The sequence below is a fragment of the Mustela nigripes genome, chromosome 17 (assembly GCF_022355385.1).
Source record: "Mustela nigripes isolate SB6536 chromosome 17, MUSNIG.SB6536, whole genome shotgun sequence".
Taxonomy (NCBI): Eukaryota; Metazoa; Chordata; class Mammalia; order Carnivora; family Mustelidae; genus Mustela; species Mustela nigripes.
In genome coordinates this window covers 56572381-56592174 of record NC_081573.1, presented here as the reverse complement: position 1 = coordinate 56592174, position 19794 = coordinate 56572381, and the positions used below count along the sequence as shown (strand labels likewise).

The 19794-nt window shown below is 64.4% G+C and overlaps 1 protein-coding gene across 5 annotated transcripts in view; it reads right to left on the bottom strand.

Moving 5' to 3' along the window:
- The window catches only part of GSE1 (Gse1 coiled-coil protein), a 385451-nt gene that overhangs the window by 27564 nt on the left and 338093 nt on the right, over nucleotides 1–19794 (bottom strand). For 4 of the 5 annotated variants that reach the window (XM_059383392.1, XM_059383395.1, XM_059383394.1 and 1 more), the window contains exon 3: nucleotides 3707–3925. The exons of the other annotated variant lie outside the window; for it this stretch is intronic. In XM_059383392.1, coding sequence (XP_059239375.1) covers nucleotides 3707–3925 — 219 coding nt within the window. The remainder of the gene's footprint in view (nucleotides 1–3706; nucleotides 3926–19794) is intronic. 5 annotated transcript variants of the gene reach the window in all.

Here is a 19794-nt window from a genome sequence, read left to right as displayed (position 1 = left end):
TCACTCCCTGGGCACCCTTTATCCCCAGGGGGAAGAGGAGGAACCTGGAGACAGACCGCAGCTGCAGCGGTAGCAGCTGACCCCCAGCGTGGACGGGTGGGGCCTGCGGGTCCAAGCCCACTCTCTTCCCACGGAGACCCTCTCCTTTCCAGGACCCTCCCAGGGACGAGGCTCCATCCCTCCCTGCGCAGTGGTCAGAGGTAGGGGAGGAGGGCACGAGCGGCCACCAGCGGCACGCAGCTGCTATATGCCTGGCCCGAGCGTGTTCTCTCTGAATCAAAATCCAGGACAAGATCGCTAAGAAGAGAGAAGCCCAGAGAGGTCAAGCGAGGTGCCCGGGACACACAGCAAGGACGTGAGCTAGGGCACAAGGCAGGTCCAGGCCCTCATGGCACCCACAGTCCCACCCGGAGCAGCGGGCACCCCCACTCCACACGCCCCCCGCCCCCCGGCAGTCTGGCTGCACACTAGGCGTCTCCGAGCCCCGGTGCGGAGAGAACCCCCCCATCAAGGGGCCGATTTCTCCGTTCTCATTCCTTCTCTCACGGTAGAGCAAAGCATGCGGCGGAGAGGACTTCCTCTGAACAGAAGGTTTCGACTGTACCCTTGGGGCACGACAACGCGAGCGAAGACATTAGCCCGAGAAGCGGAGGCGAGAGTGCGGGCCAGAGCTCGGCCTACACGGGCGCTTCACAGCAAGGTAGGGGTGGCGGGGGAGAGGGTCCCAGGCGACCGGAGACACACCAGGATGCATGTGGCCGGCAAGACGGGCCCTGCGGTCCTCACCCCACCGCATCACGGATGCCCACAGAGACAAGGAGCCCTGGGGAGGGCAGGTCAGCGAACAGGCCAGGGAGGGATCCGAGTCTGTGGCTTCCAAACTCCCCTCTGCTGCCGCCGACGAGGGACTAGTGTCCTCCAGCCCTGTGACGGCGGAGGGGGGGGTCACACACACCCGTGACAGATGCGGGGTGCCAGCCGGCCCTGGAACATCAGGTTGAGCGCGGGAAGCCAGACACAAGAGCTCAGTGTCCCCCCACCCCCGCCAGCCTATCGGGGCTCCCGGGACAGGGGTGGAGGAGAAGACGCAGACAGGCACAGCCCTTCCGCAGGGGCAAGGACACGGCCTGGGAGCTTGGGTCACGCCTGCACGACTCTGGACACCATACACGACGGCATCTTACTGCTTCAGAAGGGGGCTCTCATGGCCCTGAACGCATCTGCAGAATTTCACAAGTATCCGGCTCCTTCCTGGACCACCAAAGCCCACCAAAGCCCCCCCCCCCCCCCCCCCATCCCCTGGCAGGGCTCTGGTTCCAGGGGGAAAGGCAGGGCAGAAGCCCTGGGACCTGCTGGCTCCCTCCTCTTGCCGCCACTGCCCCCAGGCTTCCGGAAGCCGACAGCCCCATCACCCGCGACCCCCCACCCTGCACCACCAAGATAGGTCCAGGGGCGAGGGGCTGCCGTCCTAACCCCGGCTTTGCGAGCCTGCTTCGACAGGTCTCCGCACCAGCGAGGGGCAGAGGCACGCCCGCACAGGGTGGGCACCTCGGGCTCACGGCTGGACCTCTCTGCGCCTCGGCCTGGCCATCTGTACACCGGGCCGCTCTGGGCTGTGACCCCTTCTACTGACGGGCGGAGGAGACGGCCAGGTCACCCTGGGGGCGACTGAGTGATATGTAGGAGACCAGGCACAGCTGCAGCCCGGAGATGCTCCCCGAGAGGGGCACCGCCTCCTGGTGTCTCAAACCGAGGCCTGACGGGGCAAACAGGGCCACGGTCCCGGCTCCAAGGCTTCGAACTCTCCCAACTCGGCCTTTGGCTGCCAGAAACCCCTCAGCTCGCGAGATGCAGCGTGACGAGGGCCGAGAAGCGCCCACGGTGGGACCCGCGCGAGGGGCGGCCGGATTCCAACACGCTCCACGGACGCGGAGGCCCCCAAGCCCCAGCCCCACCCACATCGGAAGGACGGGGCGAGGGCACACCAGCCGCCGCCGAGGCCGCGCTCCCGTGCCAGTAAGAGCCCCAGCGGCGGGCCGGTGCCACCTTCTCTCTCCCGGCCCCTCCCCGCCAAGTCACTCTTCTCGGGGCAGGAAAGGCGATCGCCCTGTCACAGCTGTGAACTGGGCCCGCGGCCACAGGACCGGCCCCTGCGGCAGCACACGGTTTCCGGCCCTTCCCACCCAGAAGCCTCTGGCCCGTCTGCCCAGCCAGACGCCGAGAGCAGCCTAGGGCTGCAGAGAGCAGACAGGGCCATGGAGGCAGGCTCCTTCCTGCCCCGTGCCCACGGCCCTCGCGTGAGCCCCCAGCCTCAGACCTCCCCTGCCTGCCTCTGTGAGGAGGGAAACGGCCCTTCCACGGCTGTGTCCTCGGCCGCGGTGACGCGTGACCTCAGGACAAGGCCGGTGAGCCAGAGGATGGTCCAGGAGGACTCCGCACAGGCACAGTCCGCATTCTCCCCTGTGCCAACACTTGCCTTCTGAATGCTGGGAAAGGACAAGACCAGAGCAGGTAAATCAGCCACGGGGGTGGCCTGTCCCCTCCCAGGGGACGATGGAGTCACAACCCCTCCATGCGTCCCCCTCCAGGTCGCCTGGTCTGGGGGCCTCCACGGGCCCGGGCAGGGAGCTCGCAGCCTCCTGCGGGCCATGTGAGCCCCAAGCGTGTGGCACGCCGTTGCTGTGTGCAGTAGGCCCTACTGTGCGTGGCCAGGGAGTGCGCTCCGGGGGTGTGGAAGGCTCCGGGGGGCGTGGAAGGCGAGGAGGGGTGTGGGTGTGCACCAGGAGCCACGCTCTGCCCAGGCAGACCCAATGGCCCCACGGCAGGCGGACACTCAACAGGCCCCAGTGGTCTGGTCTCCCGGGCCACGGTCTGCTGGTCCCCTTACACATGCCCCTCAGCCCAATGACCAGGAAGAGGGGAGATTCGGAACTTAGAAGACCCCCCAGCCAGTCCCCATCAGGGCCAATGTCCCCTCTGCCAAGCCCTGAACCTCTGGGGCAAGACGGATTCCCAGGTCCCTGCTTCCTCTGCCCAAGTCCAAGCAGCAAGTCCGGAGATCGGCCGGGGTGTCCCGGCGGCCCCAGGCACAAACTGCCTCCTACCCCCAATGTCCAACCAGCGGCCCATGACCCGGACTAACATGGGCACCTGGGTAGTGGTCCCCACGAGCACCTGAAGCTGGGGACCCCGAGAGCCCCCAAATCAAGACCAAACCACAGAGAGGGTCAGTATTCGCCTAAAGCCACACAGCACGTCACTGCCCGAGTGACCCCAGAAGCCAGGGCTCCGAACCTCGGGGGGACACCCATCCACGCCAGCATGTGATCCCTGCCTTGGGGAGGTAGGTAGTCATGGGGGGGCGCTGTCCCAAAGACTTCCCCCCCAACTCTGAGACCAACAGGTTTCTGGAGACCGTGGCCGCCCCCGCGGCGGCTCCCGGGGCCGAGGCCAGACAAAGGCGGCAGAGAGGGCAGAAGCAAAGCACAGGAACCAGGGCCGGGCGGGGGTCCCGGAGGGTCTGACCGGAACCAAGCAGCGTGGCAGACCCGAGAGCGGCGGGGGGGGGGGGGGGCGGGGGTCCTGTGAGCGCGGCTCCCGGTGGCGGGGTACGGCCGGCTCTCCAGGAGCCCACGAGGCCCGGGAGGAGGGGGCTGCGCTCGCTGTCCCCCCCCTCGGGCTGCAGCCCGGCGGGCGCGCCTCTTACCTCTGGGCTCCTCCGCCTGTTTGGCGAGCTTGCGCAGCGCGGCGGCAAAGCTGGAGGACGGCGCGGCCTGGGCCGACAGCGTGCTGCTGCTGGCGGGGCTGCCGCTGGGCACCAGGGCGCCATTGAGCGGCGAGGGGGTGAGGGGGCTGACGGTGGCGGTGGTCCTGGTCGCGGTGGAAAGCATCCCTAGTGAAGGGGACTTGGGCTCATGGCTCATGCCTGAAACAGGAAAAGAAGAACCAGAGGTCACCCAGAGAGCAGGAGGGCCCAGCACCAGAGTGGGGGGTCCGCGGGGCACCAGCAAGCAGCATGCAGGGACAGGGACGGGGGCAGACGCGGGTGGCCCCGGCAGGACAGGCGAGACAGAGGACAGGCAGCGGCGCAGAGAGAGCAGGGACCCCCTGCCCCGCCGACCCACAGCCAGAGCCTCAAGTGCATACAGCACCCCGTGACCACGGACGCCAGACGGCATCTCCGGCCACATGCGGGAGGGGCGACAAGGTGTGGGCTGGTGTCCTCACGGCGACAAGGACCGGGCGGGAGGCAGAGGCCCCAGCAGCGGGAAGGAAGACAGCCGCAGAGCTACTCCCCACTAAGACTAAGGTTTCTGCACCGGCCCACCCCAGCCCCTGCCTCCCACCCCCACAGGGGAAGCCGGCCCTGCTCCTGCCCCCGTTCTAGAGAAAACAGACTTGGGTTCTGTCCCGGGGAGGCCAGCCAGGGATGCTGGCAAGTCCCTACGGACGCAGGTGCCTCAGGGAACGGCCCCACGGGCAGCTGTGCCAGCCATGGCGGGGGAGAACGCGGCCGCCCCGTACACCCTGCCTGCAGATCGAACCCATCGGGGGGAGCCCGCCCTGCCGGTGGGGGCCGGGTTCAGGCCTCACTGACGGAGGAGCTGCTGCCCGCCAGGGGGACACCAGGTGCCATGGGCGGGGGACACACATAGCCATCTTCCTACAGGCCTTCCCTGTCCTGTCCAAGTGCCAACGAGGCGGCTGACCAGCCTCCCGAGAGCCCGATCAATAAAGGCCCAGCGCCGTCAGGCAGCCGAGGGCGTCGCGCCATAAATAACATTAACATCCCTGCCCTCTCGGGGCCACCTGCGGGGCCCGGCCCCGCTCCCCGCCCTGGCCGCGCGCGTTCCAGGGGCATAAATCAAGCCCGATGGCCTTGCGGCGGGCAGGGGCCACGGGTCATGTGAAGGGAGAAGCAAATCGACTTCCAAACCCCCAGACGGACACCCAGGAGGGGCGGGCATCCGGGAAGGGTCCCGGGAGTCGCGGGTGATGGAGCACGCAACACGACAGGGCAACGAACACTCTCTACTCGCAGGGTGGCAGCAAGGAGCGCCCCGGGCAGCAGCCCACACCCCAAGAGGCTCTCTGGGGCCCCCAGAGCCCCCCTGGGTTCTGCGCTGAGCCTCAAAGAGTCTAACTGGAAGCGGCTTCCACATCCAGCTCCGTGGGCCAGCAGGCGAGAAGGGGGAGCCTCCCCAGGAGGTCAGGCAGGGGGTCAGGTGCCGACCTGCTGCCCCCCTCCCCAAACTAGCCAGGAGAGGCAGTGGGTCCGCATGCACACGTTCTTAAGCCTGAGTCCCAGAGCACCAGGCGAGGCAGAAAGAGCCATCCTCGGGGGCGGGGGTTTAGGCTGAGGGTGAGGGCTTGTGCTGGGAAACAAAGGACCCCACCAGGCCGCCACACTGGGCAGCTCCACTGAGCGGCTGAGACCGCACCAACCCCCGGCTGACCCATACACCCATACGTCCTCCTTCTGGAACAGCGGGGGCAGGGGGTGAACCCCAGGAGAGAAACCCGAGAATCCAGGGGGTGTGGGAGGGGGCCCCTTCCCCAGCAGGCTGATGGCCAGAAAACGCAGGTCTCAGGCCCGGGTCATTCCTGGTCAAATCAGCACTGGGCCAGGCCCTAGAGGCCCTTGCTTCTGAGCAGGACGGAAGCTGGCGCTCCGGGAGTGCGGCCCCAGGCCACAACCAGCACCCTCTCCTCCTCCCGCGGTGGCCAAGGTCACAGAGTGAGGAAGTGGGGGTCCGAAGGTCAAGCTTAGCATCCCTTGGTGACCAGGTACCTGAGCCGCGAATCCCACTCTGCAGCCTCAAAGCCATGTGACCTCAGGCAAGTCACAGCCTCTCTGGGCCTGTCTCCTCGTCTGGGAAATGCAGTTAAGGACAAAGTCTACCTTGCGTGTTCACCTAGACAGGCTTCAAGGAACTAATTCACACAAAGGGCTTTGGCCTGTGCCCGGCGCACACCAGGGGCCACTGATGGAACCACCAGCCCCCGGAGGGGCAGAAACACGGGTCCGGATGGCGGCCACCCCGGCCGGCCTCCGCAAACCAGGACACACGCTTCTGGAACTGGGCTGCCCGCCCCGGGCGATGTGGGGTCACAAGCCCACGAGCTGCTGGGGGCGGTCCCCACGGCCCCCGCGGCCCCCCGCGGCCCGGCAAGCTGCAGGAGCTGACGCGGGTGGCCCAGAAGTCCTCCAGGGCGCGCTGAGCACCCACAGCCAGGGCAGCGACGGTTGTTCCGGGGTGGGGTGGGGTGTGGGGGAGGCAGACAGTGCTCGGGGACACCACGTGGTGAAGGGGACACCACGTGGTGAAACGGACACGGGGTTGAGGCCCACCGGTCCAGGCCAAACGCTCAGGGGAAGGCGTGGCTACAAAGGGCAGCCGGGAGCCAAGCTGCCTCAGGAGAGACCCTGGGCTCTCTCCCACAGGGGACATCAGTTAGGCGTGGCTGGGTCACCTCCCCAGATGCCTCAGCACAGGCCTGGGGGAGGCCAGCAGAGCACTGCGGAGGGGAGGGGGAGACACACAGGCCAGGAGCTGTCCACAGTCCAGTCCTGGTCACACGCACGGCGCAAGGCCACACAGGCTGGCTCCACGCCCAGCACTTGCACCCCATCTCCGGGCCCCACACGGCATCCCTGCGCACCCTCACCACTGCCCACTCCGAGGCCTCAACAGGACGCTCGACCAGGAACAGACGGACGAGCACACACATGCACGGCTGAGATATGGGTCACCAAAGGGTCTTAAAAACACACCCACCAAATCTTCGTTCCTCAAGCCCAGGGACGGAGAGGAGCTCTCTTGCCCCAACAGGGGCCAGGCTTACGGACTCACTTCTGATGAACAGAGCAGGGCAGAAGCAACAGCGTGACTTCCAAGAAGAGGCCGTCAGAGGCACGGTGGCCGCTGTCTCGCCTCACCTCAGCGGAGCTCCTCAAGAGGCCGGGGACAGTCCCAACTTTCCTGCCATCTCCAGACAAAGCCTTGTCCCAACCCTGGCCCAGCCGAGCCTTCGGATGAGACCACTGCCCCCGCTGCCAGCTGGACCACAGCCTTCCTGGAGCCCGACAAGTTCGATCATCTCCAAATACTCTATTGCCTTTACCCACGGTCTCCAAAATGGGCCCCCTCGACGCCATCGGGGACCATCAACCACACGCTCCCTGTCTCCTCATTCCTTAGAGAGCCAGCCGCCTCTCTGTAATCCCCAATTCTGTGAGACAGGTGCCAGTGTGCCCGTTTTACAGATGGGGCAGGAAAGCCTCGGATGCTGGGCCCGCCAGAAGGCCAACAGCAGGGCTGAGGTTACCACAACAAAAACCCTGTTTATGCGAAAGTGGCCAGGGCCCTGACGCAGACCCCTCCTGCCCACAGTGCACACGGAGCTGAGAAGGGAGGGAGGCGATGCGGTCACCGCACCTCACAGCGACCCGTCCCCAAGGCCCAGGAGCTGGTGGGAAGCCACTGCCTAGTGGCCATGTGACAGGCCGGCCAGCTGGTGACCTGGGCAGACCTGCTGTGGCTGCCAGCTGACAGTGCTGGCCAGGGTGGCAAAGGGCAAGTCCCAGGCCAGACCCCAAGGATCACAGACCCCTTACGGTGTGGGCGGGTGTCTTCCCCGAGTGGCAGCAAAAGGAACAAAGGTCTCACTTCTATCCTTGTGTCTATGCCGTAACTTCCCTGCACTCAACCAGGCTTTCACAGAGCAGGGGGGACCACGGGGGCACCTGTGTGGCTCAGCTGGTTCAAGAGTTTGCCTTCGGCTCAGGTCATGCTCTTGGGGTCCTGGGATAGAGCCCCATGTGGGCTCCCTGTCAGCGGGGAGTCTGCTTCTCCCTCTCCCCCTGCTCGTGTGTGTGCGTTCTCTAACACGTGACATCTTAGTAAGTAAATGGGCAAGGGGGGCGGGGTCAAAGAGACGGACACTCAGCAGCGTGAAGCTGGCCGCCGACAGAGGCCCCAGGGACGCCCCTCGGGCCAGGGCCTCCCCTGCTGGAACTCAAACCCAAAGCCTTACCTACTGCTCCCCAACCTGGCCTGGTGACGAGGGTCTTTACGGATCAGCTATGCTGTGAACGTCACGGTCACACTCCTGCTGGCCCCGAGTAACCTCCCCTCCCGCCTAAGTCTCCCCTCAAACGAAGCCCAGCACCAGCTCCCTGGGCTCTGGCCAGAGCCCTCTGGGTTCCTGGGGGTCCCCCAAAGCCGCCGTCTCTGCCGCGGTGTCGGCTGTGGGCTCCAGGGGCGCTGCACGCCAGGAAAGCTGCTGCGGCTGTCAGGTCACTTAAAATAGAATCTGCACCCAGCCACTTCATTACGGAGCTAAAATTAGCAGCACTCCCGCAGCCTGCAAACCCGGAGGGCGGGCTGGGGGCCACCAGCCGCCCGGATGGCAGTTCCCGGCACCCACGATGGAGCGCCACAGGCCAAGCTCACAGGACCCCGACGTCTGGCAAAGGGTCACCCCGGACCCACTATGACTCGACGCAGCCTCGGGTGGGGTCCCCCTTGCTCCCCCAAGCTCTGCCCCGGGAAGCAGAGGCGGGCCTGGGTCTCCCCCACGCACGTGCCCTCTGGCCGAGTCCGCGGCGGGTGCTGCCACGACCGCGGAGCCCACAGGGGTGGGCTGAGGGGAGACGGGACCTTGGGGTGGCCCCCGCGGAACAGGGGGCACCTGCTCCCCGTGCCCTCATTAGAGAAGGTATTTATTAACTTCTGTGCTCCTGGCCGTTGACTGAATTCTTGTCTACATTATCAGCTCATGTAAATTCATTATCCTAACAGCTGGGAATAAGTTCCGCGGCGTGGAGGCCGGTGATGGATGAGAGCCGGGGGGCCGGGGGCAGCGCGGGCTCCCTCCGCACCGCGCCCTCCAGCTCTCCCGCCACGTGCGACTCAGTGCGACTCGGGGCGGGTGGCCTCCTGGCTGCTCATCTACATCACGGTCAGCTCCTCGGGCCGGGACTCCAGCCACCACTGGCCACCCACCCACGCAGCCTCCCCAGGGCAAAAAGCCACCATGGACAGAAGCCTGGAGGTGAGATCCCACCACTCCTGAGCCCCCTTGTGGAGAGGCCAGGATGTCCCCCCGCCCCCCCCCCCCCCCCCCCCCCCCCGGGGCCGGCGCGGGAGCCCAGAGCCCACTGCCCTGCCCCCTTCCCGGGGCTTGCCACTCCCGCGGCTCCTCCTCCCCAAGGTGGCATCTTTAATCAATACTTTTCCTCTTCTGCCTCTGCTTCTAATGTGGCCAGAAGCAGCACAAAGCTTTAAAAAAAAAAAAAAGGCAAAAGGCCCCGCGGTCAGGGCCGCTGCAGTTCCCTGCTCTCCAGAAACCCACCTTGTCCTGGTTCTCCAGAACGAACCCCATGCTCTGATCAGCAGGATTTAAATGGGGGGGGGGGGGGACCAACACGCCGTGAACTGTGGTCCCGGCCCCCTCCCTCCTGTCGTATTCATCAGCACACGGGCCTCCCACCGGCCTCCCGCAGACCCTGTAATTACCGCTTCCTTTCATGGGTTCTGCCCGGCACCAGACCTCGGGCCTGCTCCCTCCATGCTCTCTAATTACAAGCTAATGGCTGAGATGAATTTTCTGCTGGCTCCCGGTTCAAGCACCCGTCCGCCCCTTCCCCCACAGCGGGCCCCCCTACCCCGGAGTAATTACACCCCGCGGGGCCGGCCCGGCGGGGGCCTCCCTGGGCAGCCCAGCGTGCGCAGTCTGGACTGGGATTCTCGCCCTCACCCCCCTGGTGAATCTTCATTACCACGGAGAGAGATGTTTATGAGCAAATACAGCACGTCCCTGGGCTCAGGACCCTCCCCCCGCGCGCCTTCCACTCGGTGACCCCCGTGCCCCTCAAAGGCAGTGTCCCTGCTGCCCTGACAAGGCCAGGGTGACCCCGCCGCGGAGACCGGGCGGGTGGCGGCGGTGTGGCGTGCCACGTGATCCTGGGAGCCCGAGAAGCTTCATAATAAATTCATTATTATATTTGCCGTTGGCGTGTTCCTAGCTCACTCGCATGAAGCAATTTTTCTTGGGGGTGGGGGGCGGGAGAGTCGGGAAGGCCTTCCTGCTCCCGGTGCCCAGGGTGGCCTGCTTAGGCCTCATGTCCTTTCTCGACTGAGGACAGCCCCTCAGGTCGTAGGCTGCTAAGGGACCGGGGCCGCTTGCTTGTGCCGAGTCCCAGAAGAGGACCTGCTCCCCAAGACTATGGCGGCAGGTGCTGGCCAAAGGCACGGCGGGCCTGGCCGCTGGAGCAGGGAAAGGCCCCAGCAGATGGCCTGGGTCCTGACCTGGAATCAGGGAGAAGGGCAGGGAACGGAGGGAGGGAGCGAGGAGGGGCAGGGGCAGAGTGAGGCCGGCCTGCGTGTCCACAGGAGACCCCGGCCAGGCAGCTCCCTCTACCATGCGGCGGCCACCCTCTCCCACGCGGACCTGTCACTCAGCAGCATCAAGGCACCAGGGAGCCCAAGACAGGAGCCTCAGAGCCACGGAGAGGGTCCCCCAGAAACAGTCAACGAGCGTGGAGGCCACCCCTATCCAAAGCCAATTTCCAGGGTCAGCTGACAGCCGCTGTGAACCCGGAGCGGGGTCCAACCCAGGCCACGCAATGCTCACAGCGCGAGTGGTGCTCGACAGTGGGAGGCCCTCGGGGAGACCAAATCCAAGCTCCAAGGAAAACGAGAGAGAGGAACGTTCCGGAGAGACCCCTACGCCCATCACGACAGGCCCACGCACCCGGTAACAGCTTAACAGGTGTGGGCCGCGGGGGCCGGGGGGCCTGAGAGGTTCCCGGGAGGGATGCCCTCTCCCAGCGGGAGCGACGGGTGGAACGCAGAGCAGGTGTGGGGTGGCATCCCGGGGAGCCCCCCCAATGCCAGAGCTGGCCAAGGACAGTCTAGGGGTTGAGACGGAAGGCTGCCGACGATGGGGACCGGCCGAGGCCACGGGTGGAGGGAAAGGACAGCAGGAAGGCAGCAGGCGGCGGGGACATTCGACAGCGTCATCACTCTGAGCGGCGGCTGCGTCTACAGAAGCTGGACAGACAGAGGAGGACAGATGAACAGCAGGGGCGGGGGGTGGGGGGCAGCCGTCCTGAGGGCGCGGGAGAGGCAGCAACCACAGCACGGGGAGAAGCAAGAGAAGGCCAAGAGACAGGGTCAGGCTGCAGCCCCGAGTCTGGGACCCGGGGAGGCGTTCCCCAACGACGCGGACGGTCCTCAGGGCCGCCGTGGACGCACGGACCGCTTTGCCCGGAACATCAGAGTAACTCTGTGAACAGACCCCAGCTGGCAGGGAGGCCCCCCAGAGTCACACCGCAGGGCAGAGCCGGAGCGAGAGCTAGGGATGCCCCCAGCCAGGCTGATTCGGCCCACCCCATGCCAGCGGTTTCTGCACATCGCTGCCTCCTGGAGGTGGATGGCTATCGGGAGTCTCAGGGCCAGAGACTCTCCCACCGCAAATGATCCCCAGAGGCCTTGCCTCTTCCGCTCACTGTACACAGGGGCAAATGGAGGCGGGGAAGAGAGTGCGCCCTCGTCCAGGGCTGCATGCAGAGCAGCTGGAACCCTCTCCCTTGCTGCTATGCTGGGAATCAAGGTGGAAAGATTCCAGGAGGGCCACCCCCTGGGGTCACCTCGTTTTCGGCAGACCCCAGTCCTAGGACAGCACCCACCAGACCCGGTTTCCACTTGACATACAAGCCGGGAGCGAGAAGGAGGATCTGACTGTGGGACCCCCACCTCCCCACAGCTCCTGGCCGGAGGGCATCCACCCTGGGGCCGCCTCAGGGTCCAGGTGACAAGCCAGGTCTGGGACCCTTTCAGTGGACTCCCAGAGGCACGGGGTGCAGGAAGCGGGTGGGGGTCCAAGGGGTCCGATGGAGAGGAGAGGTCTCCAAGGCAAGAAATGCAACCCCGCCAGGAAGTGGTCACTGAAACTCCCCACCTTTCCATGGAGCAGCAGGTGAGGAAACAGACCAGGAGGGCAGGGGGAGACAGACATTGAGAAGCAGTGGGAAGAGGAAGCAGGGGCCACTTCCTGGCCAGCCTAGACCCCACCGCCTGCTCCCTCACTGCCGTTGGCCTTGGGCCTGGAAGTCCGGGTATTTCAATGGCTCCTGCCTTACCCCTCCGGTGAGGGAGGGACAGAGAATGTCAGAGCGCTGTCCCTCCAACAGAGTGGGTGTGGACAAAAGGTGCCCGTGGAGGCAGGCTTGGTTCCCGCTGCAGTCTCACCCCAAAGGACACTGGTTAGGTCCTCCCAACAGAACAGGGATGGAAGAACACCAGCCACGCCCTCCCAGGGGCTCAGCCCACCAGACCTGATGGGGAAAACAGTGATGCCTCGCATCCTTGCTCAGGCAGGGGACTGGACTGTTGGAGAACTAGCCTGAGGACCAGTTCCAGGTCTAGCTCCAATCCCACTTCTCAGGAGGACCCTGCCATATCCAAACCTCAGTTACCCCATCAGTGATGGACGGGGTGGGGGAACGAGATGCGCAGGGGCAGAGGCGAAGCAGGCCTCCTCCGACCCTCCACCTGCCTTTACTTGGCTTGATATCAAGCCATGTTGCTTAAAAGTGAATGAATCCACGTTGAAAATGGGAGACTTCAAGTCAAAAGGAAGATTTCTCAAATAAAGTCAAAACCACCCAAAGCCATCAACCTGGGAAGGGCAGTTGTCCCAAGTCCCCACCCCTCCCTACTGTCTCAGGAGGGTTTGCCTGCTGGATACAGGGCTGTGTCTCACCAGGTCCGAAACTACCTGGGCTCAGACAGCGGATAGTATCTGTGGGAGCTTAGAGCTCGCTGTGCACGTGGCCGGGACCCTCAGCCCAGATGTCACCAACACCTTAACTCCATCCCAACTCGGCAGGTAGAGGCTGACCCCTCCACATGCTCAGATGTGGGGGTGAGGGCCCATCAGACAGGAGGCCGTGATCCTGGCATGGGTCACCACCAAGCGAGCCTTGCTTAGCTCAAAGCCAGCATCTGCCGCAAATTATAAAAAAGATTTTTGCTTGTGTGTAAAAAGGTCTACTATCATCACGGTCAAAAGAGAAGACCAGACCCTCTCCTACTGAAAACATACCTACTGAATTCCGTAACGGGATGTGCCAAGTTCAAAGCCCCCCTGTATGTACAGCATCCACGAACAAGGGTCATAGACCCCCAGGGCACAGCACGCTTTATGACGTACGGGAGCCCCGAGAATTAACACCTGTTCCCAATGTTACACACCAGGGGCCAAAAAAATAGGAGGCATCAAAGGAAAGTTCCGAGGGTACTTCCTACGGGGCTCATCTACCATCTGCACAGCCCCACGTGCCATGCCCAGACACCAGCAAATGCTCCCCTTCCCACCCCCAAGAAATCCAACTACCTTGTGGCCAGAATGGGACCTTGAACAGGGCCCCCGGGGAAAGGTTCCCCAAGAGCCATGAGCCCCCAGGGTGAACCCTGCCACAGGCCAGGCCGGTCCCCTTCTGTCCACAGCTGTCCTCCAGCAAGTGCTGGGAAGCGAACTGTCCAGGCCTGAGGCATCCTTCACCTCCTAAATATGAATCCCTCCAAGCCTGCAACTGCGAACCTGGAAGGTTCCTGCAAACCCAAGCAGGACGCGGAGGCCCAGAACCGGCTCTCACAGGCACCAGGCTTCACCCTCGGGGTTTTCCAGCTCTTCCGGGTCACACGGTGAGAAGCAGCCCAGTCTGCCCCGGAGACCCACCGGGGTGGGGGGCGACAAGGCTCTGAGGGACAGGTGTCGGCTACACGAAGGGGTTTCTTGCCCCCTCGGGGGCCAAGGGCTGAGGGGTGCAGAGGGGAGCTGGCTGAGCCAGAAGCGGGTCAACAGAGCTCTGGGGCGCTGTGGTGGACGGAAGCAGCATCCTGCCCCCACGCCTAGACGTCAGATCTTTACACTTCACCTTTCCCTTCCCCGCACCCATCCCCCACCCCACCCATCCCCCACCCCACCCCCGCCAGTCCCGGCACTGGAAACCAACTATCAGGTTAAAAATGCACCACCTGTGCCCAGGGAACAGGCTCCCAGGGGCCGGCATCCCCAGTAAGGGAGCCCTCCAGTTAGGCAAAATCCTGTAAGACCTTACAGGCAAAAACTGCACGATGCACAAAGTCTACGTGCCCAGAAGGGAAAGTCCCAAACATCCACCTGATCTCAACCACAGGATCTCAGCCCATGCCCCTGATCCCCCAGGGAGCTCGAGCAGTGGTGATCAGGTGGCCTCTGGAAGGGACCATCTACCCAAATGGGAACCAGAGGCCAAGGAGGGGCCAAGCGTTCCATGGGGACTGATTCCGTCTGAGCTTAGTTTTCTCCCAAGTTACTGGGGAGGCGACACAGGACCTCCCCCGCACTCCGGAGGTGGCAGGGAGCGATCACACAGCCCCCACCCTCCCCCAGCTCCAGGGATGCAGGAGTCCCGCTGAGAACTAGAGCTTTACTTATTCTACTTTGTATCTTCCTGTCCAGTGAATGAACAGTCCCGCCCTCAGCACGTGTAAGATGGTAACAAAGACGCAAAGATAATGCACTTGGCAATTTCTCTACCAAGAACCTGCTTCCCAGCAGGCAGGCAGGCACAGGCCCCCCGTGGAGGGCCCCCATTTCTCCTGGACGATGGTCAAACGAGGATGATCCCTACCTCACAGTCCAGGCCCTCCGCAAGGACAACACGGCCCCTGTCCCACGAAGGCATCCGCATGCCCCCCTCCCACCACGGGCTGGGTGGCACAGCAGTGGATGCCCCCAGCTCTGGCTCAGCCCAGTGGAGAACACGGGGGGGGGGGGGTCAGCATGAGGGAGGCCCCTGCCCACCTCGCTTGGACGCCTGGTCCCGCTCAGTCTGACACACAGACTTTCCTCTGGGTCGGCTTCACCTATCCGACCTTGATACCGCCCTGACCAAAAGCTCACCCATTCCTTTTATTGCTGCCTGTGGCCACACCCCACCATCTGAGCCCAGGAAAGGCCACTGGGGGAGGGGTCCTAAATCGGCTGAGAAGAGGGATGCCCATGGTTTCAAGAGGGGGAGGGAGTGGAAGCCAGTAGGTGAGACTCCAGGAGGGCACCGGGGGGTCGGCAGGGGGGGGGGGGGGGGGGGGGAGGAGTGGCCGCAGCCCCTCCCACATGTGGCGGGCAAGGCCCAGGCCGAACAGAGCTTTCAGGTTTTCACAAACTAAAACCCCAGGCATACTGGGGTCACCCAAAAAGGCGGCGATGTGCTGTGTTTTCTTGGACAAACCTGCACCCAAGAACCCTCTGCACCAGGCACCACCCTGAGCTTTTCATGAGAAAGCGTTTGACCTCCAACAGTCTGAAGGCACAGGTGCCCCCGTTCGTCCCATTTTACCGATGAGAAAACAGACCCAGAGGTCAAGTGCACAGAATCACACGATGCCGGTGCCCTTGGCAGATGCCCTTGGCAGATGCCCGCGGGGCGCTCCCTGCACGCCTACAAGGTAGCCAGCTCCTCTGGGCTGTTGGCCACTCCGGATGTGGGGCATCCGTGTCCCCTAAACCCTCAGCCTGAGGGAGGTCTCTGCAGCCCACGGTACAGACGGGACACAGCCGGAGGGATGCCCCACACCTGGCGGACTCTGGCAGCCCCCACCCCCCGCCCCTACAACGTGCAACTCCTCACACATGTCAAGTTCTCCCGCTGGAGGAACCGGTTCCAGGACTGGAAGGCTTGGCGGTCCATCCACATGCAACTCTGCATGCAAGGCCCCTCAGGAGCAGCTTGATGCTCGCCCGGGGGGCCAGGTAAGGACAGTCACCTTCAGGACCTCATCCCAGGTGAGCACAGCGCCCAGAGCCATCCAACAACCCCGGGACGGGGTACCCCCGCCCCCCGGCAGGCGAGGGCTTCCGGGTCCCCGGGTTGCCTCATCCAACTCTGGGGCAAAAGGGATAGACTCTGGTTTCCCCGGGAAGACCCCCGCTCTCCCTAAAGAGCATCAGTCCACCCGCCCCAAGGGGAGAAGTCCCTTTCCCGCTCCCCGGCAGCGGAAAGCACTCCTGGCTCCGTGCTAGGTCTGCGGTCACCTGGGCTGCGGGAGGGGGCGGGCGCTTATAAAATACAGATGTCCGGGTCCCACTTCTAGCGACTGGGCTCTGTTGGCCACAGGTGTTTTAAAGTTTCCTAGGCGACTCCAAAGTGCGGCCAAAAGTGAGCCCCAACACCTGAAGGCTTCCTGCTTCCCCCAACCTCCTTCAACTAAGTCACTCCCCCAAATTCCCAAATCCCACGGGAGCCCCCAGAGTCTCAAGTTCAACCAGATCTTCTCTCTTGCATAGATGCTCACAAGCCCGCAGATCCCTCCCCCGGCCCCCTCACCTCACCCTCCCCGGAGCTGCTTTCACTTCCCCTGGCCCCACAGCTGCTTCCCCTCTGCACTTGGGAACAGGCTTAAGGCATGAAGAAGAGCACGGCAGGGGCCTGGCCCTCAGGGATCCCAGGGTGGTTTGGAGCTGCCTGGAGAATCCCAGGCAGGGGGCAGCCTGCGCAGACACAGGGGCCGAGCACGGAGGCCGCGTGGTGTGGTCCCGCGGAGCAGAGGCGGAGAGCAGAGCGGCTGGTGGAGGGGAGAAGCTGCAGAGAGCAGATTAAAAGGCCCCCAGTGCGCGTTTTGGCAGGCGTGCAAAGGGCGGCTCTGGACGCGCTCCCGTGTTATCTGTCCCCACACCTCCCAGCAGCCAGCCCCGGCTTGGTTCACAGGAGACGTTCAATAAATTCTCATTGACAGGAACACTCTGCAACGTCACCTCCCGCCTGTGGCCTCGGCTGGGAGAAGGGCCAGCGTGGGGAAGTGCGGCCGGCAGCATGCCCCCCCCCCCCGCCCTGCACTGCACTCCCAGAGAGGGAGAAATGAAAGCAAGACGGACGGTCTCGGACGCAGCGGCCTGGCTGAAATGTCGCCAGCCCCACAGCTCCCTGCAGGTTCCCAACCAGCTGCCCCGGCACACCGGGGAAGGGCGGCAGGCAGCTGGACGCAGCCCTGTGGTTTGGAGCCTCCCTGTGTTGCTGTAACAGCGATAATTAACGTGCTACCACCCAGCCCCAGCCCGGCGTGGACTTCGAGTAACCCAAGCTGGGAATTCCAAGCCTTCAGATGGGGCCAGGAAAAACCGGCCTTGCTGGCTGACTCCACAAGCCCCTGCGAGTCCCTGGGGCAAGGAGAGAGGTAGCAGCCAGGTCTCACTCGCCTGCATTCTTCTGGAAAAGTAGGAGCCACCAGCACCCACCCGTCAGGTAGGGGCGCAGAGCACAGCGGCCCCTCCTTCTCAGGGCAGGGAGGGGAGGGCCTCACCACCTGCCCAAGGGTCAAGGGCAGTTAGGAGCTACTGGAGCTGGGGAGGGCTCAAGTTTGGAGTTGCAGGACTCAGATCAGCCACCGAGTGGCGCTGTGTAGGTGCCGCTCCGGTGCCCCAGGTGGGAGATGCTGACCCAGGGGCAGGAGCCTTCTGCTTTGAAAATACAAGGCTCTCTGGGTGGCTTCCCAGGGACAAGGAAGTTACTGGCAGCCAGACAACCGCCCGAGGGGACGGTTTTACGAAGCCCCCTGGAGCCTCCAGAGGGATCCCCTTCTGGATGTCAGCTCTGGTGTCGCCCCCCATGTCCCTCTGAGTCTCTTTGCCCACCCATTAGGGGACTGATTCTCAGCCCTGGTCTGGATATTAGATCTGGGGTGTGTGTGTGGGGGGGTGCTTCAAGCAACCTCTAGTCTAGGGCCAGGAACCCAGACGCTATGGCTTCACTGGGTCTGGGGAGACCAGGCCACTAGCCATGTTAGAAAACCAACCTTGGGAATCTACAAACCCTTTTCAACTTTGACAAGCCAGGATTCTGAAAGCTGTCCCCAACAGGTCAGGGCCTGCACCAGAGGCCAGCCTGTGGCCTTGTCTGGAGCCTGGCCCCACAGATAGGCCGCTGCCTGGAAGCAGGATGGGCCTCCCAGCTTCCCCTCCCAAAGTGGGGCTGACCCTGCTCGTAGCCCCAGCCCCTCACCGGCTCCAGACTCACAGGCTCCCAAGGTTTACGAAAAGAAACCCTCCAAGTGTCAAAACCTGGCCGGCCCTAGCTGCCCCCACCTTCCCCCTTCCTTGCTGCGCCGTGGTGACCAAGTGACAAAGACCAACGCAGAACCGGCCATCAGGCGCCTCCCCACCCCCTTCACCCAGGGGTCAGGCCTGAGCTGATTCAGGCGCTCAGATCTAGCAGTGCAGCTGCTCTGGCTTCCTGATCCGCCGGGCGGGGTGGAGACTCCTCGGGGCGGCAGGCGGCCGCCGGGATGACACACTCGCAGCCTGCCAGTCGGAGCCTGCGCCCAGGGGCCCCTCACCTGTGGCGTGGCCCGGCTGAGTCAGGCGGCAGCCTGGGCTTCGGTTCCGCCATCCCCGTGGGTGGGTGGGGGGGCTGTAAACACGGGGTGAGCAACTTTTACATGCCGGAGCTTAAGTAACCCCATAGGAGATCCAGACACGGGCTCATCACCAAAGGTTTCCCACACCCTGCTCTCCCCCATCCTTGGCCAGGAGGGCCCAGAAGCCCAGGCGGAGAGGAGCCGGTGGGCCAAGCAGGCCAAGCACCCCACCAGGACCAGCAGGCCCACTGTCCCGCCTCCTAGAAATCCGCTTAGGCCGGGAGGTTCCCACCCAGAGTAGCCGGGCCCTTTGTTCCGGCGCCTTCACAAAAAGGAGTCCCTTTTTTTTTCATCTGGTGGTCTTGCTTTTTGTTTCCAAACCCCAACCTGTGTGGGCCCCAGATAAGGCACCGCAGGGGTTAACAAGGTTTTAATGTATTTTAGGTGCACTTTGCAGACAAAGGCTAGTTTACAAAACAACAGCCAAATCGACTCCACTCGGGGCTGGTAGCCACCAGCCCAGCTGGGGGCAGCAGGTGCTTCCCCACCCAGCACAGGGCCCTCCAAACTTGGGGCAGGCGCTCTAGCCAGGGGCCCCCCACACCCACCAAGTCGGGGGAGGGGGGCCTCCAGGCATCTCTTCCCTCCCCAACCCGAAGAACCCCCTTCTTCCCAGGTCCTGCGCCGGCAGCCTCCGCTGCACACTTCTAAGTGGCCCCCTTGTCCCCACCCGGAGCTGCGGAGGGCCAGCCCAACTCCCGCTCCGCCTCCACGGAGGGAATTTAATTAGCCTGCCGGAGAGGCGGCCGGCCGACGAGGTGTCTCTGGTGCTGCAATGTAATTGAATCGGCTCCACTCGGTCGGGCCACTCGCCGCCCATCAGCGCGGCCGCGGGCCCGGGAGGGCTGGGGGCGGGGAGGCGCATCCAGGCGGAGCAGGAAGGGCTGGGGAGGGAAAAGGGCAGCGCGAGTGGGGGGCGGCGGATGCAATCCCCCTCCCACCTCCGAGGCTGGGGCAGCCATCTTCGGCAGGAGGAGGGGCAGGGGCACCAATCCAGCGGGGGGAGGGGCTGGGGGAGAGGCGGGAGAGAAGCAGCGGAGCCCCGGGCGCGCCCTTGGGAAGCAGGGCGTGGGGGTCGGAGACCCGGGAGCCTGCAGCCCCGCCCTCCCCGCGGTCTACCCCGCTTCGAGGGGAGGGGGAGGGGAGCAAGACAAAAAGCCGAACCGCGCGGCCCCCGCCGGCGAGCTCCGCCGCGGGCGCCCCCTCCCCCGTCTGCCCCAGCCGCCGCCAGCACCTGCCGCCGGGGTGCACGGCCGCCCCCTCGCTCCCGCAAAGTTTTTGCCCCGGCTCCGGAGTGCCGACCGCTCGCCCAGAGCCCCCCCCCCCC